Below are 21,974 nucleotides of genomic sequence, written 5' to 3'. Positions count from 1 at the left end.
GCACATATTTTACATTTTACAATTTTTCACCATATTGCCCATTTAAGTGCAACAAAGCGCCCTTTACCCTAAATGAATACAGCGTAATTTCACTGCGCACGCTATGGCTGCATAGCGTGCACAGGGCATTATAACCCTCTTTGCTCTCATTAAGCTGCTGTAGCAGAGCAGCTTAGTGAATGAAGCCCCTTGTGTGCTCCTCCCTGAGTTACCCGCGCAGCGGTGCCCAACTCAGGGGCTATGCAGCCGTGGCACGGTACCGAAACCACCTGCTTCGTGTGCACTCCTTCCATATTACTTACCTGTCCTATCATCCCACTATCAGCTCACCACAGTCTATTTTACCATGCTCACAGTTTGCTCTACCCCATCACAGTTACTGACTCACTTAATATCATAACTGCTTTAACCCTCTGGGGGATAATCCCGAGCTGAGCTCGGGGTAAGCCGCCACAGAGGATTTCTCAGGCCCTGGTGGGCCGATTTGCATAATTTTTTGTTGTTGCACGCAGCTAGCACTTTGCTAGCTGTGTGTATATACCGATCGCCGCCGCTCCGCGCTGATTCGCCGCTACCCGCCGCGCCGCGCCGCTCCCCCCCCCCCAAGACCCCGTGCGCAGCCTGGCCAATCAGTGCCAGGCAGCGCTGAGGGGTGGATCGGGACTCCCTCTGACGTCACGACGTCGATGACGTCATCCCGATTGTCGCCATGGCGACGGGGGAAGCCAAACAGGAAATCCCGTTCTGAATGGGATTTCCTGTTTGCTTTGATTGCCGGAGGCGATCGGAGGGGGTGGGGGGATGCCGCTGCACAGCGGCCATCATGTAGCGAGCCCTGGGCTCGCTACATGATTTAAAAAATTAAAAATTTTAAAAAATAGTGCTGCGCCACCTCCTGGGCGATATAATTGTATCCCCCAGGAGGTTAAAGAGGAACTCCAGTTAAAATAATGTAGTAAAAAAAGTGCTTCATTTTTTACCATAATTATGTATAAATGATTTAGTCAGTGTTTGCTCATTGTAAAATCTTTCCTCTCCCAGATTCACATTCTGACATGTATTACATGGTGACATTGTTACTGTGAGCAGGTTATGTAGCTGCTCCTAGCTGTTTTGGCTGTAAACAGCTAATTCCTGTCTGTGAACATTGTTACATTGTGGCAGTTTGCCCAGAGTACCGTGGTACTCAGAGCTTCTTGTGGGAGCGGTTTCAGCACAAAATCAGTCATACAGCGCCCCCTGATGGTCTGTTTGTGAAATGCAATAGATTTGTCATGTAAAAGGGGGTATCAGCTACTGATTGGGATAAAGTTCAAGTCTAGGTTGGAGTTTCTCTTTAAAGTGTAACTGTCGGGCATAAAATTAAAAATAATTCTTTATTTTTATCTGGTAAACAAGTAATAAGGATGCTAATCAGGCAATCCAAAAGTTAAAATCTCTATTACTTTTCTTGTTGATAAATGATCATCCCCCAGTTTATCTGACTCTTATTTGGTACGTTGCCGCACAAAGGAAGTTGCAGGGCATGCTGGGTTGTCCTTTTTTTCTTCTGTACATTAGTTAAGTCTGAGGGGAAATAAACAAGCAAAAAAAAGACAACCCATAAACCCAACTCCACCCATAAAGCCTACCATCCCGGTCACCACTGTAAACATCCCCGAATGCTGTCACCTGTCTTACCACCAACATAATGTGCTTCACTCTGTTTGTTCTTATGATATCATTGCCTGCTTTCCTACTTCCCATTCTCCTCTCTTGTGAAGCTGAGTAGCAGCTTGGGCACACAAATGGTGGGAAATTGAGTAGCAGATTAGGCATTCCACTTTTCCCAGAAGGTGAATACTGCTAAACTTGGAGAATAACAAGAAGCAATGGCAGTCATGTGATCACTGCTTTTGGCAGACATCGGCACTTTGGGTCTCTTTAATAAGTTATTCTTATGCCCCAAATATAGGGGTGGTGAGGGTAACCAGCATATCATTACAACTTTTGCCTGGATTAGGGTTTAAACTGACTTTGTAAATGCAACTTTGCTATTTGGTTGGTTGATTCCTCCCAAGTGTAATATCTTTTTCTGCTTCTTATCCACATGATGAAAACTCTTCTCTTAGAAGCTCAGTGCTCATGAACTTTCGGCTTGTGGTTCATTTAAATGTGATGAAGTTTACATGATGTAATATACTGAAGCAATCATATCCAGCAATCACAGTGGAACCATAAAAAAGATGGACGTTTGACAATAGCTTTCAAAAAAATATAAATGCCAGTGAAGCAGAGAAGAGGTTAAAGTATATTCATTTTGTTATGGGTCCATGTACCATTTGTAGGTCCAGCATGCCTGCTTTTGGTCAGGTTTTTTCAATTCCCCCATGTAAATTATGGTCTTCACTGAACCGTCTATATTTTTGATTAACATTCACAGTCACAGCTGTAGAAAAATGAACATTCTTACTCAGCAAGTCGCAATTTAACCTCTGGCTTGCTGTTCTGTTTCTAAGTGGTTTAAAACTGCCTTGCAAATGGCATAATTCATAATGCAGGTTATTTACGTTTCAAGAATCTAACTCAACCTTTAGGTCCTACATCTCTTGTGCGCATATTTTATGAAAAGGCTTATCAGGTTAACCAAACAAATGCTGTTAATTATCTTTCTCCTATACAGATACCAGCTGATGATGACTTTAGCCTTCCCGATGGTGATGAAGATCTTATTAGAGCAGTCCAGACTATTGAAGAGCAGGCTGAAGATCTTCAGGTTGGTTTAAAGCCATTCATTGTCTCCTAGTGTTTCCATATGTCCTGATATGGTGTGTGATGGGTGAAGCTTAATGAAAGCTTTGCAGTCAAGGTGTGGGAGTGGACTGTTGTATTATATTTTTCATGTGGGCTTCTCTGTAGAGGAACAAAATACTGTTTTGTGCTCTTTACCCTTCATGTCCCATTAACTGACATTAGAGACCCGTGTTAGGAGGAAGCACTAGTTGCCTGTCTGGTGTGGGCTTGCTGCCCTCAATGGCTAGATGTATGGCCTAGCTGCACTTGATAGACATCTGTTCTGGTATTGCTGTTTTGCATGGCTCTCTGGCATTGCCCTGTAGCACTAGATGTCTGCCTGATCTAATCTTCCTGCATTATTTGTCAGTTTGGCTCTATAGACTAGTGCTGCTGTATTTCTTGGCTGTTGGGCTTACTGTATTTGATGGTTGGCTGAATAGCCTAGCTGCAATTGAAAGCTGTCTGACTTGGTCTGGATGGCTGTCTGTATGGCCTAGCTGCACTTGATAGCTGTCTGGCCTGGTCTTGCTCACTGGGTGGCTGTCTGTTGTGGTCCTGCAGCATTAGTTGGCGTTTTGGCCTGACCCTGCAGAACTAGTTAGATGTCTGGTGTGTCCTTGCTGCACTAGTTGTCATATTGGCTGTTGGGCCTAGCACTGATGCATTAGCTGGCTGTTGACCCTGGCTTTGCTGCTATGGCTGGCTGAATGGCCTAGCTGTGCTTGAAAACTATTTGGCCAGGCCCTGTTGCATTAGGTGGCTTCTTGGCCTTATCTTGCTGTACTGGTTGGCTTGGCCTTGCTGCACTAGATAGCTGTCTGGTTGCCTTTGCTGCACAGGCTGGGTGATGCTGGGCTGGACTTCCCGGCCACTGGGCAGAATGGAGGCGGAAAAAATGATCAGGCTCTAGCCGTGGTAATGAGCGATGCGGGAGCCGGCTTCACACCTCCCTCCCTCCCTCCCTCCCTCTGAATGCCCCGCTAATGTGTATGTGCCCCCCCCCCCTGTTTGCAGAGTTTGCACAGCGGAGTGGGCGGTCATCTTACCGCTGAGACACGCTTACCGGCATCCAACTTCACTCTGCTTCCTGTTTACTGTGACATCCCAGGAAGCATATTGAAGTCTGATGCCGGTGAGCGTGGATCAGCGGTAAGATGACCGCCCGCTCCACTTGAGGCATCTGTCTATGTAACTTGTTTATTGTGAGGCACCTGGCTACTTAATTATTTTATCTGGTTGACTGTTAAAGCTTTATTTTTATTGGGCAGCATGTGACTACTTGATAAATTATCTGATGGCATGTGACTACTTGATTAATTATCTGATGGCATGCGACTGCTTGATGAATTATCTGATGACATGTGATTACTTGATGAATTATCTGATGTAGATGGCATGTGACTGTGATGTGTGTGTGTGTGTCTGTTGGGGGGGGGGGGGGGGCGCAATTTCAGTGTTTGCCATAAGCGCCGTAGTACCCAGATATGCCTCTGAGTGTCACCCTCCTCTCTGCCCACTGGCACTCTCCTCTCTGCCCACTGACACCCTCCTCCTTCTCACTGACACCCTCCTCCTTCCCACGGACACCCTCCTCCTACCAACTGGCACCTTCCTCCCCCACCCACTGGCACCCTCCTTTCCACCCAGTGTCACCCTCTCCCACCCACTGGCACCCTCCCCCGCACACTCCCTCCCATTGTCACCCTCTTGCAAAAGCAGGGGTGTGGCTTAAGGCCGCACAGGGGGCGTGGCTTAAGTGTCCCTTTTTCACATCTTCAAAAGTTGGGAGGTATGGTCACATGATTGTTAGTCTGGTTGAAGTAACATGCTGGATTTATAATATGTACTCTATATGTGCCTAGAATTCTGATTGAAAACAGTCCTTTGTTCTACTTCTAAGAACCACACTAGTTATTAGTTCCACCAGAGACTGATATAGAGATCACTCATTGTAATGCAGTGTATAGAAGTGTATATAGAAAGCTGCAAGGCTGGTTATAGTACTGCATATTTATAAATGCCATGTCACGCTCCTTGCAAAATGGCAATTTCATATTTCTGCTGTTATCTGGGAAAAAATACCTTCCTCCTTTCTACAAAGTCTGTTATTATTTTAAGCAGAGAAACACTTTATTTTGCATTGATCAGAATCAGATATTTCTAATTTTTGAAGAAACCAGTCAATCATTGGTATCTCCAAGGCGTTACCAAAGCTTTACCAAAGCTAAGCAATAAATACTAAGGGCTGGTTCAGATGGACGCTTGCGGAGCGTTTACTGCAAGCGTTCGGAACGTCGCAGTAAACGCTCCCATTCAAGTGAATGGGAGCATTTACACCGAGCTTTTGCGCGTGTTTACACGATCGCGGCGTTCGGGTCCCGATTATCGCTAGCGTTCGAGCTGCCCCTGGAAACAACATGTAGCTTCCAGGGGGCGGTCAACTGCGACGGCTAATGTTCCCCTAGGGGAAGATAAAACGTGACCGCATCGGAACACGACGCGAAGGCTACTGAAGCCTGACCGCGCCGCCGCCGCAACGCCCCCAAACGTGACGCCATGCAGACGTCCGCCTGAACCAGCCCTTAAAAAGAATTACTTTTCAGTTGACAGCAAACCTGAACTAACTAGAGACTGCATTGTACGTCTTGGACTAATCGTAAATAGAAAGTTCTAACATAAAACAGTGTCTTATATGTTATTTTCAGTTTCCAATCTGAGTTTTTAAGACTAAATTCTAAACAGCAGCTCTGACAGTCTGATATAAAATTGGCCTTGTTCTGCTACAAAACAAACAGAGAGGTAATGTCCCTTTAAACTTTGTAGCACTGAAACCTTTTTAGCATTGTTTTTTTAGCCAGATAAGTGCTTTGCTGCTATTTACTTTTCAGGACATCATGCTAAATTTGACTTTCTGTTTGCCTGCTTCATTTGCATAGATAGCATATCTAGATTTTAACACTTGCTGTACTGGAAAACAGAAATGGACCTTAGTAGGACAAATAATATATGTACCTATATTTATCTCATCATGGCACATGCCAGCTCAGGTATCTTTTAAGTGGTTAGTACTGAATGTTCTTTCCATTTGTTTTTGTGTTTCCTCTGGGTGCATCCGTTTAATCCAGTAACCCCCAAAATAACAAAAGTGCCACTTTGCAATGTTGATGGTGGGAATAAGCTTTAGCTGCATCTCATCTCTTTCTTGTAAAGTGATCCTGAAGGATAAATACTAAAAAGGAGTCAGCCCATTGCACATATCTTGTTCAAAAGTCATGTTTATAGTAACCGCTTTCATATTGTGGCTCCTCTCCCCCCTTTGCTCCCCTCCCCCAACATGCGCTCTGTAAATTCCTGTGCATATTCGTAAACTGAACGGCTTGAAATTAACCCAGGACACATCTAGATCAATCTACACCTGTTCAGCCATCAGTAACAAACCTTAGCTGGATATAAGTGGAGCATAAAGAACACCTGAGCTGAGAAGGAAATGGAGGCTGTCACATGTATTTCCTGTAATACCAGTTGCATGGCTGTCATGTTGATCCTCTGCCTCGGATACTTTTAGCCCCAGACCCAAAATAAGCATGCAGATCAGGTGCTCTGATAGAAGTTTGACTGGATTAGCTGCATTCTTGTTTCAGGGGTGTGATTTGCGTGCCTAAGAGATCAGCAGAGAAACACAATCCCCGCTGATTGGAGGAAAGGGACGCGGACGGGGAGTGGCGAAGTAGAGAAGGCGGGGGAGCAGCGGAGAGTGATGGTGTACATGTAAACAGCCTGCTGGAGACACGCTGTGTATCGCTAGCACAGCGGTTTACTTTGGGGGGCACGGCAGAGCGCGGGTGGGGGGCCTGGGGGATATAATATTGCAACAGAGGCTGGACCCTATATGCAGACCCAACCTCTATGCAATTAGAATTTGTAAAACCCACCTCAGGTTCTCTTTAAGGGCTCTGCCTATGACACAGGAGACCTGAGTTTGAGTCTATTCCTGTTCAGTAAGTGGCACTTATTCAGTGAGGAGTTTCTTGGGCAAGTGTTTCTAACACTGCTACTGCCTACTGAGTGCGCTCTTATGGCTGCTTCGCAAGTGCTTTGAGCCACAGGTGAAACGCGCTATACAAATACTGGAAATATTACTCTGGATTTTCAGTCTGATGTGGCATGAACTTGGCTTGAGGCTTGAAACCTGTAAGGCTCATTCCCACCAGCAATGTTTTGATTTGAAACCCTCCTCCAATGTAAACCCAGTGCATGCAGTATTTTCCTCCCTGCGTTTTTGTGTTTGGGTTAAGAAAAAGGGAGCGCAAGAAGATAGCATAGTGAGCGCAGAGAAGCACCATCACTCCTCTGAACTCCCACATGTTTCCAATGTGCATTCTGTATGGGGGAGGGGGGGAATAGGTGTGAAAACAAGCCTAGATTTTGAAACGAACGGTTAAAAGTTGGCTTAGGCATGGAGGGAGTTATCTGCAGGTACAGTAAATGCATTTAATCATTTTTTAATAGGCACATGACCGGATCAAATGAGCATTTTTACAAAGATATCTTCATTTAATTCGTCATTAACCTCCTTGGTGGTAAGCCGCGCAGGAGGTTTTCTCCGGCCCTGCTGGGCCGATTTTGTTTAATTTTTTTTTTTTGCTGGACGCAGCTAGCACTTTGCTAGCTGCGTCAGCACACCGATCGCCGCCGCCCTGCGCTCGATCGCCGCTATCCGTCGCGCCGCGCCCCCCCGTGCGCTGCCTAGCCAATCAGAGCCAGGCAGCGCTGAGGGGTGGTTCGGGACTCCCAATGACGTCGGTGATGTCGGTGACATCATCCCGCCCCGTCGCCATGGCGACGGGGGAAGCTCTCCAGGAAATCCCGTTTTTTAAACGGGATTTCCTGATCGGAAATCGCCGAAGGCGATCGAAGCGGGCGAGGGGATGCCGCTGAGCAGCAGCTATCATGCCCTGGGCTCGTTACATGATATAAGAAAAAAAAACTAAAAAAAAAACTGCTGCGCTCCCTCCTGGCGGAATTTTTTATACCACCAGGGGGGTTAAAGGGGCATCTAATGCAAAAAAAATTTAAAAAAATAAAATGCATTCATACAAATGTAGCTTTCTCCCAGAGTGAAATGCACTATAAATTACAGTAGCTAGCGAAAGTCTGACAGATTTTGGACTAGCCAATTCTCTCATGGGTATTCTCAGGTATTTCTTTATTTACAAAAACGCTTACTAAACAATGGTTGCTCAGTCCAACTGTCAAAACAGTGTGCAAACGAGTAGAGGGGCAGGTTGGTATAAATCGGGGCCATTCAAATGGCGTATTGCGGGCCGCATCTGGCCCTCAAGAGCTCTTGCAGTAGCCAGTAGTTTTCTGTGTCTCTCCACTTCCTCTCACTACTTCTGCCATGCCCACCTCTTTCTGCCAGGACCTTCCTGCTCCACACCCTTCAGACCAAGACTCCTGGGAGCTTATCCAAAAAGTTGGCCAGTACTTGTATAGATCCTTTCTAGGATGTACTTTTGTAAAGAATAAAGGAAATACCCTGAATCACCCACGAGGATATGAACTAGTCCAAAATCTTTCAGCTTTTTACTGCCTCTTGTAAGTGATTGCAACACATTTTTCTCTGCAGTAAATGTACTTTTTAATATGCGTCTACTTTAAATGTTACAATGTTTTTGCAACAGTGGTCCTTTAAAGTAGACCTGAACTCTTGCACAGAACAGAAGGAAAACAGAGAGAAATTCACCCTGTATGTATTTGGAGAATTTAGCCTGTCTAATTCCCACTCATCTGTGTCTAATCACATGCTGTAATTTGATCTCTCCCCTGTGTCAGCTGACTGCCATGACAGAGAGGCTAGTTTTAAAACACAGGATGTTAACAATATGTCTGTTTCCATGAAAGCAGGAAGTAGAAACACTGCAGATTTATTTCAGGATTTGTATCAGTTGTAAAAAAAAGAAATGTTTTGCTTTAAAGGTTATTATGCTGGTGTGTATATTTTAGAGCAGAGAGGAAGTTCTGAGTTCAGGTCCACTTTAAGGTATTTTGAGAGAAGCATAGATCATATATAGATCAGCCATAATGTGGCTCTCTATAGTTACGCCATCACTTTCAGGTATACCAAAATCTCAGAATATGTGCTCACTGAACATTCCCCCGTAGTTTCCTTTTAATCCGTTTTTTATGGCAGCAAGCCGATGTCAGTGAGAGCGAGCAGAATGCTGTGTGTGATATCACAGACCTTGAGAAAGGAAATGGTGTGTACTCCGAGCTGACTCCTGCCGTTCTTGGCATGTTGTTACTTTTCCCCACTGTCAGCTTTTCAATTTAGAGGACACATCGCATTCAGGACACGAAGCACATGGTAGGTGTAGTAAATTATTCAGAAATTGGTGCAGTTCCATCTCACACGACAGTCCCCGCTGTTACTGCTGTACTTTGAGACTGCGCTATTTTCTGCCCTAATTTTTCCTTTTTGTTACCAGAGCCTGGAACCCTTACTAATCTGGGGCAGGCGGCCAGTTCAAGCCTTGCTGCAGAGTGTTTTATGCCATTTATAAATCGTGCGTAGAAATGCATCTAAACACCCTTTCCGTTTGTGCATTTATTCTGGAGCCGACACTCTTATTTCAAGGACGCCTCGCCTGCGGGGGATGCTTCAACAAAGAGGAAAAATGGAGTATAGGATGCTGACCAAGCATTGTGACCAAATTAGATGACTAGGCAAATATAAAGTAGACAAGAGGAACTAAATATTCATGATAACCTCTTGAATTGTATTAGATCTTCCTTTTGTCAGTACGGGATAACATTTATGGGGTGATCAATAATGTTATTTGGCAAAGGTAGCAGAAACAGCTGAGTTAAAACAATGCAACTATTCAAACCTTATAGCATCCACCAGCTTGCTTTAACATGATCCTCTGCTTCTACAAAGAGAGCTTGGAAATTAGAAGCAAATAATATGTACGTTATAGCTAAGTATAGGCAGACACAATTTTATGTAATTATGTACTGAAATGACATGCCTTGTTATGAATAACCACTGTGCGCACTGTGCTTGCATTTGTTTCCTGTAAACCCTTTAGAGCCTGTCTCTAGGCTAACTTTCAAAATTGATTTGTGTAGAGAAAACACCATTTTAGGAGTGGTAAAAGTCATTTGACTTAGCTTTTTCCACTGCAGCTTATCAGCATCAACTTAAAGGAGAACTGTAGGGAGATACTCAGCATAGGGAAGGCTCTAGTTCGCTTAGAGCAGGGCTTTTCAACCTTTTTTCACTTATTGTACCACACTTTTATCACCCGAAAAATTTCAAGTACCACCGGCATGCATGCACAGTAGATCGGACCCGATCGGGCTCAAATCGTTTGCACTAGAGCGGAGAGCTGCTGCTGCGCTTGTGCGCATGTTGACAAGGAGCTCTTTAGGGTGTCGCAGCGCTGGATCCCTTCTACTGAGGAGGAAGGTGGAAGCCTCTTTAAAATCCAGAGCTTCAATATAGGTAGCCTTCCACCACCACAGAGAACTGGGCAGTGACTCACCACAAAGTTTGGCTCCCCCTCACTCTTTCCTCACTTTGCTGGCCTGTGGAATAGTTCAGACCTCAGTTCAGCGGTAACCGGGCCGCGGTGAAGAGGCAGCCAGGCAAACTGTGCACAGTGACAGAGCATATACATCAAACACAGGAAGTGGCCACAGGGCAGCATGGTGAGGAGGAGTGAGCGAGGGGGTAGTAGAACTTTGTGGAGGTCGAACAGGACCAGGACAAGCCGCAGCTGGGCAATTAAGTGGCAGGCAAACCTGGTGCGTACCACCTGGCCAAAAGCAAAGTACCACTGGTGGTATGCGTACCACAGGTTAAAAAGCCCTGGCTTAGAGCATACATGTCAAACTCCGGCCCGTGGACCAAATCTGGCCCTCAGAGCCATTAATTTGGTCCTCAAGTGGTTTCCCCACTTTGCATTATGTTTGACCCACTCTAGACCACCAGGGAAGTTATATTGAAGGTGAAGCCCTAGATCACCAGGGAAGCCATATGGGAAAGGTAAGGGAAAGCACTAGACACCAGGAAACTGTATAGTGCAGGGTGGGGGCCTCTAGACACAAGGGAACTGTATAGGGGAGGTAGGACCACTAGACACCAGGAAACTGTATAGGGTAGAAGTGCCATTAGACACCTGGGAACTTTTATTAGAGAAGAAGGTGACCAGTAGACATTGAGATTGGCCCGTGACTAGGTTCCAGTGTACACTTTCGGCCCACTTGGTAGTTGAGTTTGACACCTCTGCCTTAGATCCTTCCCGTTCCTCTCTGCGTCCCCTCGTTTTGCCATATTTGGGAGATCTAAAAGCATATCCTTAATGGTGTTCCACTTCACCAAAAATCACCGTATGTAAATACAAGGATTGATAAACGCATCAAAAATTATTAAAGGAAACAGGAACATTGAAAATGAACATAATGTTTTAGTACACAAAAAGTATCCAAAAGATTTACTACTTTTCAAGTGATCCATCCCAAAAATTGGTCTGTAGTGAACAATAAAGTGCAGTGATTATTGAGAAGCAATCAGTGATTTATTTTAAGGCAACAACGTAGAATTGTTTCTGGTAGCTTCATCTACAGGCCTTCACAAACAGTAATGTACACCTGAGCTGCACTAATAATAATAAGGATGGATAGCATATCATTTGGACATTAATAAAGCCAGGAATCACCACCTTAACAATGCCAAAATAAGACACACTGCACCTAGGCAGGACGATCCGTGCTGGATCCGGGGCCCCTCATTCTGCAGCCAGGCCCCGTTCAACTCTCCCACTATTTTAGGTGCTGCCATTAGTCGCTGGTGAGTGATATAGTGCTTCAGAGCTTCGAGTCTCCGAATACTTCCAAAGACAATCTGCTCTGTACTGTTTGAGTGCGCAGTATAGAGCCGCATGTCTTTGTAAGTACTTGGAGACGCATACATGGATTATCGACATCAAATCACTTTTGAACAGGGTGAGCCGAATGACGGCTCACCCTGCTGCCGCCCAAACTCCGGGTGGCGTTAATTACTATTCCCCCTCCGAGTCGTAGCAACTCAGAGAGAGAAGTCATCTGGAATTAAACTGCTGTGCATCCATAGACATTATAACAATATGTCTATGGCGGTGCCCAGGTCAGGCGCAGCGAAGAGCGCGCGCCAAAATGACCTGCTTGGCCTGGAGACCCGGGTACTTTGTTGAATTTATAGTCGGTGGCTGGAACAAAGAGATGCAGAGAGGAACAAGCAGGCCCAGTCCACCCATGATGCCGAGTGAGGCGACTTCCTCAGGTGGCAGAAGTCTGGGGCAGCACCATGCAGAAACAGGAAGTGAAGAGAGTGCCTGGCCAAACTACACCGGGGGCAAAAGAACCTGGCTAACCTATACTGGGGGCAACTGTACCTAGCTACCAATAGTGGGGGCACCTATACCTGGCTACTTACCTATACTGAGGATGATTTTTGGGAGGCTCCCGCAGCTATAATGTGCAGTGCTAATTGTTGGGTGCTGTGCGATCATTCCATTTCGGGGGACGCATCCTCACAAGTTTGCCTCAGGCAAGTCTAGAACCGGCCCTGGGAACAAGAAGGCTCTGAGGGATCCAGAGCCTTCCCTCTTATATCTGGGACCCTGGGCACAGTTCAGAGTACTGAAGAACCAGAGGTGATGGGATTGAAACACAAAGATGATAAAATTATACTTTTTCATTGTGCCACACAAGCTAATTTTAGTGTAAAACTCCACACAAGAGCTTGAGTCATAATGACTATAGTCAAGAGTCCTGTATAGGCTGGCAAGGGAGTACGTCACTGGAATTCCCTGGGATACGCGTCAGTCCACACCTGCGCGCTGCTATGCACCACCCATAGACTACCCTAAGCACCGTGCACCACACTTGCTTTTGCAGTAACGCGCTGTTGCCCTTGCGTCGGATGGGACACTTCCAGAGCACCACAAGGGACCGCAGTAAGTGTGAAAGTCTCCATAAACTTTCATTGGTTTTGTGGCCCCTTGCTGCAAAATAGGGTAATGAGGCCTCAAAGAAAAGTTTTGTTAAATGTTTCTATACAATTGATCATTTTATTAAATTATCATAAACATTAAGCAATCTGGTTGTATCGTATGACTACCTTGAAATGAAAAGACAGCAGTCATGCTTTGTAGCAATTGGTTAGCATAGATCTATTTTTTTTTCTTTCACCTTTATTGCAAATACTGAGGGTCTCTCGATTCTCTTAATCACTTGTGGTGGGTGCTGTTTGCAATACTTGTAATATTTTTTATTATTTTATATAGTGTAAATTGTGCTCCCATTCAGTTTAACAGAATTGAAACACACATTGCATTGCTAGAAATAACAGGAGCTGGACTTGGGCTCCATGTCAATGTATTGACGTGACGAGGCTTCATTTGACACAATAGGTAAATGTAGCTGGGAGCAATCTGGGTATGTTGTCAAGTGGTGCAGATGGCCTGGCAGCACACCCAGTGTACACAAACTGTTAAGGAGGACCTAGAACTTATGTTCCAAGTCTGCATATATACGATCCAATTTCCAAAGAAGTTGTAACACTATGTAAAAATAAAAAAGGAATGTGATGCTTTGAAAATCGCATTAACATCATTTTTAATTGAAAATAATACAAATACATTATAGTATACTGTATGTGACACTGAGAAATAAAGTATATATACTGCTTTTGAATCGGATATCAGTGACATGTTTCTAAAAAGTTGGGACAGGGGTATATTTACTGAAGTGATGCATCTTATCTTTCAACAACAGTCTGTAAATAGAAAGGTATTGAACAGAGGCACCAATGTAAAATAAAAACGTCTAAAAACGGTTTAAAAGAGGGAAGTTGGTAGACTTACCTCCCTCAAGGGAAAAAGAGACCAAGATTCGTTATTTTTATTACAAAAATAACATTTATTTGTAGCTCCAATATGCAAAGCGTTTCGTGGGCAAGATTCTACTTCATCAGGCAATCAATGGAGAATAACTAGCTGTAGTCTGTAAAGCAGCCGAGCGCTTCAGAGGGAATGCCAGTCTTATGTGCTGATGCTCTGCCTTTGGCCCAGTATGCAGACCAGATAGTTTGACTCTGGTCTGACTCTACTGGCTGCATGCTTGTTGCAGGTGTGTGATTTCAAAACTAAAGCCAAAATTTCAGCATGACAGCCAGGCAACTGGCATTGCTTCTAAGAAAATGAAGATAACAGCCTCTGTATTCCTTAACTTCAAGTTCATTTTAAATAAGCTCGGGTCCAGAGAAAGCGCAGCGATTCCAGATCATGTTTATGTATGGTATTTTGCTTGGATTGTAGAGATTAAAGTGTCATTTTTGGATGCACTAGCGAACATGTTGAACTGTTTTTATAAAAACTGTTATTTCCAAATCCTGTTAGTTTTTAATGAGGGGCTACCTGAGGGTCGAAAGATCATGGCCATCCAGTATTGGCATTCAGCCTTGTCCTTTGTATTCAGATATTTGTCTGGACTTGCTGAATAATTTGATATGATAAAATGTAGATGATGAAAATCCCAGCTGTTTACATTTAACGCTGAGGAATGATGTTCTTAAAGAAACAATTAAAACAACTTTTTTTAATACACCATATTAGGTTACACATTAAAACTAGTGCTAGGGGCACTTTATTTATTCACACAGTTCTTTCTCTCCTTGCTTTAAAATCATCTTTCATTCCTCACTCAGCTCACAAATATACTTCACTGTGTCACAGCTTGCAGGAGAGTCTGAGGAGGAGGCTGATCTGAAGAGTTAACAGGTAGCCTGTTGCTGTAATATAACTAGCAGCCAGGGAGATATGTATACACTTTTCCTGACTGACTGGCTGCTTTTGATGTTATACTCCTGGCTGCATCTACTTCCTAGACTGCCGTGAGCTGACGATGCTGGGAGGGAGAGACACTGATATACACCCCCTCATAACACCTTTGTAAACAGTCAGTGAAGTGAAGACAATAAACACATGTTGCTGGAATCTTAACCTCTTACCACCATCTGAATAAGATTCCTTCAGCAAGGTGATTAATAAACAATACACTGAGGAGTTGATATCAACCCCCCCCTGTGCAGGAACATGGTCCAGTCCTGCAGAGCCCGACACTTTTTGTATCTGGAACTGACGAGATGATTTTACAGCAGAAAGGCAGAGCTGTGTGAGGAAATTAATTGCTCCTAGTACTTGAGGTAATGTGTGCCCTAACATACAGTATTAAATAAAGTTGTTTTAATTGATAGTGTTCCTTTAAGGCAAATGTAGAGCAACCTGAAAAAATAAGTAAGTACTCACATATAGAGAAGGAAGGGTCTCGATCTCATCAAGCCTTTCAGGCCCTTTCTCCATGTCTTCGGTCCACTGCTGTCACTGGTAAAATAGCGTTCCTTTGGGCGTCCTCTGAAGGCTTGGACTCTGGGACACTAGTGCATCCGAAGACAGGTGGCTTCATACTGTGAGTGCATGCACATGCAGTATGGAGCTGCCCATTTTAAAAAGCACTCGGGGGCACACACAGACACCCAGCAGTGGCCAAGGGCACAGGGAGAGAGAACCAGGACACAGTGGCGGACACAGCCAGCAGTGGGCCCCTGTGCAAAATTGCAATTGCGGGCCCCTACGACCTGCGTCGTGTGAAAAATGGGTGTGGCTACAACAAATAGGTCTGGATAGAACCGGCAAAAAATGGGCGTGGCAATGACCGGATGAGGGCGGAGCTAACTGTAATTTAAAGCGAACCTGGGGAGAGGGTTTATTTCCTTTTAAACAATACTAGTTGCCTGGCGGCCCTGCTGATCTATTTGGCTGCAGTAAAAAACTAAATTACACCAGCAACAAGCATGCAGCTAATCTTCTCAGTTCTGACAATATTGTCAGAAACCCCTGACCTGCTGCATGCTTGTTCAGGGTCTATGGTTGAAAGAATAAGAGGCAGAGGACCAGCACGGCAGCCAGGCAACTGGTATTGCTTAAAAGGAGAGAAATATGGCAGCCTCAAGATTATTCTCACCTCAGGTTCCCTTGAAAAGTGCAACGCAAAGACAGTGGGCCCAAGTTTTGGTGACCCTTTCCCCAGAAAATTCAAATAATTGTGCAGGTTTTCTCAAGAAAATACACATCATGTCGGCAGATATGCCCAGAAAATACGTGCAATCATGTCGGCAGATATGCCCAGAAAATACATGCAATCATGTCGGCAGATATGCCCAGAAAATACGTGCAATCATGTCGGCAGATATGCCCAGAAAATACGTGCAATCATGTCGGCAGATATGCCCAGAAAATACGTGCAATCAAGTCGGCAGATATGCCCAGAAAATACGTGCAATCAAGTCGGCAGATATGCCCAGAAAATACGTGCAATCATGTCGGCAGATATGCCCAGAAAATACGTGCAATCATGTCAGCAGATATGCCCAGAAAATACGTGCAATCATGTCGGCAGATATGGCCAGAAAATACGTGCAATCATGTCGGCAGATATGCCCAGATAATACGTGCAATCATGTCGGCAGATATGCCCAGAAAATATGTGCAATCATGTCGGCAGATATGCCCAGAAAATACGTGCAATCATGTCGGCAGATATGCCCAGAAAATACGTGCAATCATGTCGGCAGATATGCCCAGAAAATACGTGCAATCATGTCGGCAGATATGCCCAGATAATACGTGCAATCATGTCGGCAGATATGCCCAGAAAATATGTGCAATCATGTCGGCAGATATGCCCAGAAAATACGTGCAATCATGTCGGCAGATATGCCCAGAAAATACGTGCAATCATGTCGGCAGATATGCCCAGAAAATACGTGCAATCAAGTCGGCAGATATGCCCAGAAAATACGTGCAATCATGTCGGCAGATATGCCCAGAAAATATGTGCAATCATGTCGGCAGATTTGCGCAGAAAATACATGCAATCATGTGGCAGACCTGCCCAGAACATACACCTGCTAATATAAATAAAAAAACAAAAACATTTACTCACCTGCAGCAGCAGACCTCCTGTCCCAGCCTCCATCCGGCGCGCAGCTCCCATGGGTGGTTGGGTGGATAGGTAGCCGGGTGGGTGGATGGGTGGATAGGTAGCCTGGTGGGTGGGTGGGTGGATAGGTAGCCGGGTGGGTTGGTGGTTAGGTAGCCGGGTGGGTGGGTGGTTAGGTAGCCGGGTGGGTGGGTAGGTAGCCTGGTGGGTGGATAGGTAGGCAGCCTGGTGGGTGGGTAGGTAGGTAGCCCTTAGCCGGGTGGATAGGTAGCCGGGTGGGTGGGTGGTTAGGTAGCCTGGTGGGTAGGTAGGCAGCCTGGTGGGTGGGTAGGTAGGTAGCCCTTAGCCGGGTGGGTAGGTGCCCGGGTGGGTAGGTACCCGGGTGGGTAGGTAACCTGATGGGTGGGTGGGCAAGGTAGCCTGGTGGGTAGATAGCCAGGTGGGTAGGTAGCCTGGTGGGTGGGTTGGTAACTAGCCCGGTAGGTAGGTAGGTAGCCTGGTTTCAGGTAGGTAGGTAGCCTGGTGGGTGGGTAACCGGGTGGGTAGGTAGCCTGGTGGGTGGGTTGGTAACTAGCCCGGTAGGTAGGTAGCCGGGTGTGTGGTTAGGTAGGTAGCCGGGTGGGTAGGTAGCCTGGTGGGTAGGTAGGTAGGAAGCCGGGTGGGTAGGTAGGTGGTTAGGTAGCCGGGTAGGTAGGTAGGTAGCCGGGTGGGTAGCTATCCGGGTGGGGGTATCCTTCCTCACCTCGGAGGGCCCCCCTCCCGGTATGCGCGGCTGGAGAGCGGCAAATACAGGAAGTCTCCGGAGCTCCAGGCAGGCGCTAGAGGCTCAGCCGCTTGGTCTCCAATATGTCTCCAACTCTGTATACTGCTCGCTACTTCCTGGTTTAGTAACGAGCCGTATATAGAGTTGGAGACATCGGAGACCAAGCGGCCGCTGAGCCTCTAGCGCCTGCCTGGAGCCCCGGAGACATCCTGTATTTGCCGCTCTCCCGCCGCGCATACTGGGAGGGGGGCCCCCCGGGGTGAGGGAGGGAGGATAGGAGTCGGGGGGTGCCCCCCCAGGGAAAAAATAAAAAAAAATATATATAAAAAATACTTAATGGGCCCCTGAAGCAACGGAACTTCAGGGGCTCTCGTGCGGCGGCACGGCCTGCGCGGCCGTATGTCCGCCACTGCCAGGACAGCTCTATGGGCTCCAGAGCCTTCCCTCTACATAGGTGAGTATGTAACTTGTTTTTCAGGTCTCTTTAGTTCAGCAAAGCTGTACCTTTGCCCACTTTGCTCCTGAATGACCCAGCCTCACTGCGATGCTCTTTTTTTGCTCAGTGGCATCACTCACCTGTTGTCAAGTAATCAGCTTAGTTGTGATATGTTTCACCAGGTGTGTTGTCTTTTAGAACTACACAGCCTTTCCAGTCTTCTGTTGCCTGTCTCTCAACAGCTTTTTTGAAATACAGCATGTTGCCGTTATTAAAGAGGAACTTTAACCAACGATTGTACTTCATTCCAATCAGTAGCTGATACCCCCTTTCCTATGAGAACCCTTTACCCTTTCTCAAATAGATCATCAGGGGGTTCTGTATGGCTTATATGTGGCGGTGAAACCCCTCCCACAGTGTGATGTCATGACCATGGTCCTGACAGTTTGGTGTCTGTGAACCTTGTTGCACTGAGGGAAATAACAGCTTTTTCCAACTGCCAAGCAAGCAATCTCAGTATTTCTCTCAGGAATGAACATCCCATGCAGATCACCTGGCAGAACTAAAGATGTCAGGGATACATTTCAGAATGTAAATCAGAGAGAGAAAAGATTTTACAATGGACAAACACTGACTAAATAATCTATAAATGTATATTTGTAAACAATAAGCAATTTTAATCATTGCTATTTTCACTACAGTTCCTCCTTAAACTAAACAGTAAAACGTCTCTTATTCTGCACTTGATAAATGGTTTTTGTACGATTTTAATGCTTTTTTTTTTTTTTTCATAAACTGTAGGAGTTAAATGATTTGAAAATTATCACATTTTGGTTTCTCATTTTACACAACACTCCAGCTATCTTGGAAAAAGGGTTGTAAATTTCTATCACACTGTGCCCTGCCAATATATCCTTGCCAGGAAACAGTATGATACATTATGTGAAAGCAGCAATGGAGCTCATCTTTTGACTTTGCCAAGGCAATGAAGGTCATAGCCTGCCTCATAGGAGCACTGTGGGACAGTGGTGTCATCTGTAACAAGTAAACTATACGTGTAAAGGGAGGGATTATTAGATGCTGCATGGTACATATCACCGGGAGAAAGATGCTAGCTCAGATCCTGAGTGTTGCTGCTCAGATTGTGGTAAGTCACTCATTTATTTTGGCATTTACAAACCTTATTTAGGATGTGGTACAGAAACTTAAAGGGGAACAGTAGTGAAAATAACAGCAAATAAGATTTTTTTTAACAATATTCTTTGATAGATTATTTAGTCAGTGTTTTCTGCTTGAAAAATCTTTCCTCTCCCTGATTTACATTCTGAAATGTATCACTGCTGGTGACATCTTTAGTTCTGCCTGGTGATCTGTACGGAATGTTTGTTACTGAGAGTTCTATGCACAAAGGGATTGCTTGATTGGCAGTTGGAAAAAGCCATACTTCCCACAATACGAGGTTCACAGACTGCAAACTGTCAGGACCTTGTTCATGACATCACACTGTAGGAGGGGTTTTACCGCAATAGCAGCCATACAGACTCCCTTGATGATCTATTCGGGAAGAGGTAAAGATTTCTCATGGGAAAAGGGGTATCAACTACTGTCTGGGGTGAAGTTCAATCCTTGGTTACAGTTCTTCTTTAAAAAACAATCTGAAGTGGGCAATAAAAAAAGTTAGATACTTACCTATATAGAGGAAAGGCTCTGGATCCCATAGTCTTCCTGTTCCTTGCTCTGTGCCCTCATTCCACCACTATCCACTGTTGAAGTTATTTGCCTAGCAGGTCGAATACCTCTTTGTGCAGGTTTCAGAAGTACTCACTCAAGTGGATCTGTACTGTGCATGTGTGATTCCAGGCTCACATATGTGCAGTACAGATGTGTACGTCTTCAGAAGCACTAGGGGACACGAGTACTTCCAAAGCCTTCCGAGGAATCCTGAAGGCGTGTAATTTGAATGGGGGTATCGGTGGAACGAGGGCACAGAGAGAGAACCAGTAAGGCTTTATGGGATCCAGAGCCTTCCCTCTAGATGGGTAAGTATTTTTTGTTGTGTTATGATTAGGTTGCAGATCAGGTGCGGGTGGCAAGTGTAGCAGGTAGTGAAAGCTAGCGTAACTCTTCTGTAGCTGTTGTGGCCAGAATATTCATTTTCTGACTTATATTCATAATGCTGCCTAGAAGACAAACACAACTGGGAACTAGTGTTGGGCGAACAGTGTTCGCCACTGTTCGGGTTCTGCAGAACATCACCCTGTTCGGGTGATGTTCGAGTTCGGCCGAACACCTGGTGGTGTTCGGCCAAAATGTTCGGGTTCGCCCGAACGGCTCAATGCCTGGCCGAACAGGGCCCCTGTTCGGCCGAACAGGGCCCTGTTCGGCCGAATACGGCCCCCCTATGGGGTCGCAGGCATAAGGGGGGAGCATGCCCCGATCGCGGGGGGGGGGGGGGGGTCGGAAATTCCCCCCACCCCCTCTGCTAGCGCTCCCCCCTCTGCCCGCTTCCCCATACAAAAGTTTAAGGAAAGTAAAATAATACCGGTGGTAGTGGCTGGCAGTGGCACTGTGAAGTGAGTCAGGAGGAGGAGTCCGGAGAGTGACGCATTGAGGGAGGCCGGGCAGCGGGCGGTTCAGCGGTAGTACCCTTGTGGTACTTCCGCCCTTTCTCTGACCTCACGTCCTCTGCGGGATGACGCATACAAGGGTACGCGTGACGCGTACCCTCGTATGCAGAGGACGTGAGGTCAGAGAAAGGGCGGAAGTACCACAAGGGTACTACCGCTGAAACGCCCGCTGCCCGGCCTCCCTCAACGCGTCACTCTCCGGACTCCTCCTCCTGACTCACTTCACAGTGCCACTGCCAGCCACTACCACCGGTATTATTTTACTTTCCTTAAACTTTTGTATGGGAAAGCGGGCAGAGGGGGGAGCGCTAGCGGAGGGGGTGGGGGGAAATTCCGACCCCCCCCCCCCCCCCGCGATCGGGGCATGCTCCCCCCTTATGCCTGCAACCCCATAGGGCCCCCAAAAGCGGGATGTTCGGGGTTCGGCCCGAACATGCCGAACATCGCGGCCATGTTCGGCGAACGTTCCCGAACCCGAACATCCAGGTGTTCGCCCAACACTACTGGGAACATGCAAGTTTGAACATGGCCATGTGTTTTCTGCAACGGGGCGGTACGCATGCTGGGCATGCTCAGCTGAAAAGGGAGGGACAGTAAATAAACTGCACGGTCTTTCACTGACTGGGGATATTTGATTGGACGAGAGCTAGCAAATGCTCTGGGCTTGTTGGAGGGAGGAGGCACAGAAGCACATGGCAGATCTGCTAAGAGATTATCAGTATTTAGCCACTATGAAACACACAGACATGTATACTGCATGTGCTAGGTATAGTTAAAGTGTACCTGAGATAGATGAAAAGAAAAGTTTTATACATACCTGGGGCTTCCTCCTCAATTTCTGGTGATTTCCATAAAGCATAAATCACTGGTGAAAGAGCTCTAGTGAGTCCTAAGTCTTAAGCTGAATAATTCTGAAAAATGGTACATGTAGCAAGATTTAAAAAAAAAAAAAGAATGAAACATTGCTCATAGGCTGACACTGTGGCAAGCACGGCGCAATCGCCCCTAGTGTGAACAGGAGGGTCAGGGATGTGGATGCTTTGTAATGGTGTGAATTGTTGTAATGCTGGGGGGGCCATACTTTGACCACCCAGCGCAACAAAGCTAAGTAGCTGGATAATGGAATAGGCTCCACAGATGGACACAGGAGTAATAAACAAGGGAGCAAGATTGCCCAGAACAACTGCAGCTCTGGGACGCCTATCAGGCTAGATGCTATGTGATACAATATACAGCAGACGTAGTCGGTAACAGGCTTGGGTCATACACGTTAATTCAGATGTCAGTCGTATTAGAAGGATTAGGCGGATTTGTAGTCGAGAGGCAG

General features: G+C 45.9%; 1 protein-coding gene across 3 annotated transcripts in view; it reads left to right on the top strand.

Moving 5' to 3' along the window:
* SPAG16 (sperm associated antigen 16) overlaps positions 1-21,974 on the top strand; it is a 1,402,284-nt gene that overhangs the window by 29,830 nt on the left and 1,350,480 nt on the right. For all 3 annotated transcript variants that reach the window (XM_068245386.1, XM_068245387.1, XM_068245389.1), the window contains exon 3: positions 2,663-2,755. In XM_068245386.1, coding sequence (XP_068101487.1) covers positions 2,663-2,755 — 93 coding nt within the window. The remainder of the gene's footprint in view (positions 1-2,662; positions 2,756-21,974) is intronic.

The sequence above is a fragment of the Hyperolius riggenbachi genome, chromosome 7 (genome assembly GCF_040937935.1).
Source record: "Hyperolius riggenbachi isolate aHypRig1 chromosome 7, aHypRig1.pri, whole genome shotgun sequence".
Classification (NCBI taxonomy): domain Eukaryota; kingdom Metazoa; phylum Chordata; class Amphibia; order Anura; family Hyperoliidae; genus Hyperolius; species Hyperolius riggenbachi.
The sequence above is the reverse complement of the archived record's forward strand: the minus strand, read 5'-3'. Positions and strand labels throughout refer to the sequence as shown.